Source organism: Aptenodytes forsteri, unplaced genomic scaffold (assembly GCF_000699145.1).
Source record: "Aptenodytes forsteri isolate BGI_AS27 unplaced genomic scaffold, ASM69914v1 Scaffold195, whole genome shotgun sequence".
NCBI classification, from domain to species: Eukaryota; Metazoa; Chordata; class Aves; order Sphenisciformes; family Spheniscidae; genus Aptenodytes; species Aptenodytes forsteri.
The window spans coordinates 2,396,345-2,401,273 of NW_008795317.1; the positions used below are offsets into that span (position 1 = coordinate 2,396,345).

General features: G+C 44.7%; 1 protein-coding gene across 1 annotated transcript in view; it reads left to right on the top strand.

The window, feature by feature from the left end:
* KCNH1 (potassium voltage-gated channel subfamily H member 1) overlaps positions 1-3,490 on the top strand; it is a 202,665-nt gene extending 199,175 nt beyond the window's left edge. The window contains exon 11 of the mRNA XM_009279630.2: positions 2,642-3,490. Coding sequence (XP_009277905.2) covers positions 2,642-3,490 — 849 coding nt within the window. The remainder of the gene's footprint in view (positions 1-2,641) is intronic.
* The last annotated feature ends 1,439 nt before the right edge of the window (positions 3,491-4,929 follow it).

Here is a 4,929-nt window from a genome sequence, read left to right on the forward strand (position 1 = left end):
AAACTAAGAAGTCCTTGGCTAGTGTAAGCAATTACCTAGCACAACTAAACCATCGGTGCGTTATCAACTTTGTTCTCATCCTAAATCCAAAACACTGTACCAGCTACTAGAAAGGAAATTAACTCTATCCCTGCCGAAACCAGGACAGGGAGATAAGCACTACCAACAACCTGTCTCTCAGTGTTCACCTTTTTGCATTTGCTGGTAAATTTGCTTCTTAGGTACTCCAGTACAGAGACCATGCTACCAGCTGCATGAGATGCAATGGCTAGTACAAGCATGGGTTGGGCGAGGCTGTTAATAAGTTATTGCTTGAGACTTGCTCCATCACCGTCTCATCTGTATGGTACTGTAGCAGGGGCAGCTTCTGTCAAATAACTTACCCATTTATGTTACAAAAGCCAGTCATTAAATAGTGAGAGGTAGTCCAGTGCTTACCAGACAAGGTGTTGAGCGGGCTGCGTGGAGTAGGGGTTGGACTAGACAAGGACTCTACGAAGCAGCCTGGCCTCTAGCTCTTTCAAGCACCCACATGCCTTCCCTGGTGACCCCTGTGAGGGTGACCATTGCACCACCCAGTCATACCCCGCTTCTGAGCATTTAAGGAAAACACACCATCCAGATACATAGGTCAGACTGAAACTGCTCACGTGCAAAGTGACGTGAGCCCCATTAACTGCATGGCCGTCTGGCACAGCGCCGTGCAGGACGTGGATATCCACACCAGCGCCAAACATGCAAGCTCCAGGAGAGGAGGGGGCTTGGGGACACAGAAGTTTGCAGGGACAAACTGACCTGGCTTATAGTTGCCTTGGCTTGCTGGGGCTTTGCGCCACCAGAGCCAGCCTCAGCCCGCTGCTGGAGTGACCCCCTGAGACCCTGCCTGGCATTGCTAGGCTCCAGCAGAGCGTGCAGGGCAGCCGCCCTAGCACTGGGCTGACACGCTTCTTTCAGTTAAAGCGGGGGACTGCCAGTGTGTGGGAAGCCATTAGCCTGGAGCATTGTATTGATTCTCCCTTCCCAGCGAGTAAGTGCTATTCTTTCACTTCTAAGGATTACGCTGCTTTGTCCGCTTTCTACTGAGCTCACTGCAGACTGAGTTTCTTGGGGGAAAAAAATACTGTCAAGTACCCTGTTTTCTTATTCTTATCTCACATTTAGTTTCCTAATTGCAGCTTGGAAATAAAATATCCTTCCTGCTAATTTTATTCTTTTGTATTTGGGAAACGCTGCCAAGTCTGACAACGTCTTCCTTCCAAAGACGCAGTGTTACGATGTTTTTTCCCTGCCTCACAATGACAAAACTGTCAAGAAGCATTGGAGTCAGGAGAAACATGCATTTTGTGTGTGCCAGTGAAGCAGTGCTTATTATGTTTAGTTTAACATAAATCTCTCTGCAACAGAGGTATGGGTTTATTTACACATTTCCTAATAATGATTTGAATCTGAAAGTTATTTCTGCATTGGAGTGTAAGGACTTTGAGTGGATTTTCCCAAAAGCAGCTAAAGAGATTAGGTATCAGCGTTCAGTAGAAGCTGGGGGCTACATCTTTTATACTCTGTATTGAAAACTTCAGCTTAGGGGACCTCCCATTTTCAAACCAGACTACTTGCTGGTTCTCCTTTAATACCACACTGGAGTTTTTTTGCTTGGAAAATACCAATACCAATGTAAAAAGCATGGAGTTTTTGAAGAGAATGTGTTGCTATCAAGTCCAGGGAAGAAACATTGCCTGGCTGCACTTGGGGGTTGTGTGGGGGCACTGTGAGGCTTTCATCAGGACCATGAGACCCTTGGGCTGCTCCCACAGAGATCGCTTAGCCTACAGGCTCAGGAAGATATAATTAGGATGGTAGACGGAAAATTAATGGGGTTTTGTGCAAAAATGTCCCCTTTTCCATAGAAACAAAGAAATAAATCAAGACATGAAGCTCTTCAAGCTTCTGTAGTAATCAAGCCACGAACAGCTTCCCCATGTCTCGCAGAGCGCATTCCCCACTGTCCTTGTACCCTTGACTGTGGGACAGACTCGAGCTTTGCCTCATCCCTAAACTGCAAGTTGCTTCTAGAAGAGGATGTGGGAGGAAAGGGAGGGCAAGAAGCACTTTGCAAACTGCTGTTGGAGAGTCCAGAGTAGTCTATTCTGTACTGACCCCATTAGTGGTCAAACTGCACTAAAATAATATCAGGTCTTTTGCATGGCATGTAGTGAGTGAGTTCTGGGATGAGACTGATGTAAGACATGGGAATGGCTCTTCCTAATATTAGAAACTTGGTGCTAAACCATAGAGTCAGGAAAACAAATATAAGAAGTCACTTTTAACACAAAATAGGACAAGTAACTTCCTGGGATCACAATATTTACAATGGCACTGTCTTGCTGACCTCTCAGAACTGGAGAATTTTTTATCTTCTTTTTTTTTTATTTCTGGTGTTATAAGACAGATGGTGTATGCTCTTAAATAGTGAAATAAGCCACGTTCCACACAAGATAAGACACTTGAAAATGTTGCTATAAGTGTGCAGAGGTTGTGCATTTGTCAGTTAAAATAAATTCTTTCAAATAATTCGTTCTCTACAACTTTTCCCCCTTAACAAATGTGCAGTTAATCACAGAGTGAAATCTCTTTCCCCCTGTAGATTGTGTTCCGGAAAATCAGTGACGTCAAACGTGAAGAAGAGGAGAGAATGAAGAGGAAGAACGAAGCCCCTTTGATCTTACCCCCAGACCACCCGGTCCGCCGGCTGTTCCAGAGGTTCAGGCAGCAGAAGGAAGCGCGGCTTGCAGCAGAGAGGGGCAGAGATCCGGATGACCTGGACGTGGAGAAGGGCAACATTTTAGGGGAGCACTCCTCTGCCCGCTCGGTGGTCAAAGCCAGCGTTGTGACTGTACGGGAGAGTCCGGCGACCCCTGTGTCGTACCAGTCTGCTTCAACGTCTGGGGCATCTGACCAGGCAAAGCTGCAGGCCCCGACGTCGGACTATGCAGGATGTAAAGTGTCGGGGGACTACCCGCGACGAAAAGGCTGGGCCAAATTCAAAGACGCCTGTGGGAAAGGTGAAGACTGGAACAAGGTCTCTAAAGCAGAGTCCATGGAGACTTTACCAGAGAGAACTAAAGCTTCAGGAGAAGCTACCCTGAAGAAGACGGACTCTTGTGATAGTGGCATTACAAAAAGTGACTTGCGCTTGGATAATGTTGGGGAGACAAGAAGCCCGCAGGACCGCAGCCCGGTCCTCACCGAGGTCAAGCATTCCTTTTATCCCATCCCAGAACAGACTCTTCAGGCCACCATGCTAGAAGTGAAACACGAGTTGAAAGAGGACATCAAGGCTTTAAACACAAAAATGACCAATATAGAAAAACAGCTTGCTGAGATACTTAGGATATTAACCTCAAGAAGAAGCTCCCAGTCGCCACAGGAATTGTTTGAAATATCAAGGCCCCAGTCTCCAGAATCAGAAAAAGACATGTTTGGAGATAGCTGAGGTGTTTCTTTTTAAAAACAAACAAACAAACAAACCAACAAGCAAACAGCCCCCCTAACATTTTAAATTTAATCTTTCTTGAAAACGAGTGAGGGACCAGTTCACTAAGCATGTTCCCTGTGTCTAAAAAGGTACGGTAACAGGAATTGCAACCTCATGTCAAGATGGCAGCTGACTCTGAAGCCTTTTTGACAGCAAGGGTACAGTTTCTAAAGTTTTTCTTTTCTCCGTTGGTGCCCATTCCCCCCCACTCCCCCTCTCTCCCTCGGGATGTTGGAATAAGAGTTCTGACAGCAGCAGCCGTCCCCGTGAGCCCCAGGTGACCTCTGAGGTTTTTGGAGCATACCTTATGTTGTTAGCTCGGGTTTTGCCTATATGAATAAGCACTTGCCAGGGTGCTTATGTTTTCAGTGTTTGGTGGGGGATTTTTTAGCTGCTGCTGCTGTCACTGTCTCAGTCACCTGTACAGCATGTTAAACGCCACAGTATATTTTCATACATCTGTAATAATGCAAAGAGCAGTAGGAGACGTGTATGTCATTTCAATGGAACATGTGCTGCTCAGTACCGAAGTTATTTTTGGGTAGTCAAGGGCGGGCTAAAAAGGTGGAAAAATTGCACATTTTATTTGCAAACTGACATATTCCTAAAGCAATTACATTTAACAACATCCTCACCAATAGCACAGTAGTTCAGGTCTGTTAATAAATGGGATCTTCCACATTCTCATTCACTGAGTCAAGGATACTGGTTTTCAAAAACTTAATATGTGTCTCAGATGTCTTTCAATATTGTTACCTTTGCTTTTAACCCCAGCTGCTGGAGGACAGAGGGTTGGGTGTGCAGTGTACCTGAGCACAGCCCACTGCACAACGTCTTGCGAACATCAGTAACAGGTCCTGCAGGTTTGGCTCCCCATGAAAATATACTGTGGCATTTATGTCCTTTTTTTGCTATGAATCTGCCCTTTTAATTCTTGTAAAATTATTATTCAGAAGTTTCTGTTTTGATAATGTTCATTGTAGCCAAAGGCTTTCACAGAACTTTTTAAGATTTTAGATTGTGGCGTTTTCCTCTACATCCAGATGTATTGTTCCTGATCTAATCTAGCTAGTAAGCAAATGGATAGTAGAGGTAGAAATACAGTGCTTACTGTATACAAGTGCTATTGTAGCAAGGAAACAAAAAGATCTGCTTCTTAAAGAAGGAGATGTTTCCAAAACTTATATTTTCATAACTTTTTCTGGAGGAAGATTGAAGCACTTTACCAAAACTACTGTTCATTATTCATTAGGTAGGGTAGCACAGCTGGTATCATGGCTTAGGTTATCACCTTGGGATATAGGTGTATATTCACAGTATATTCTCTCCACTGATCCAGTACGTTCACTATTTAACGGTAGGTTAGAGCTCAGAAGCATGGTGCAACACTTTTTTGG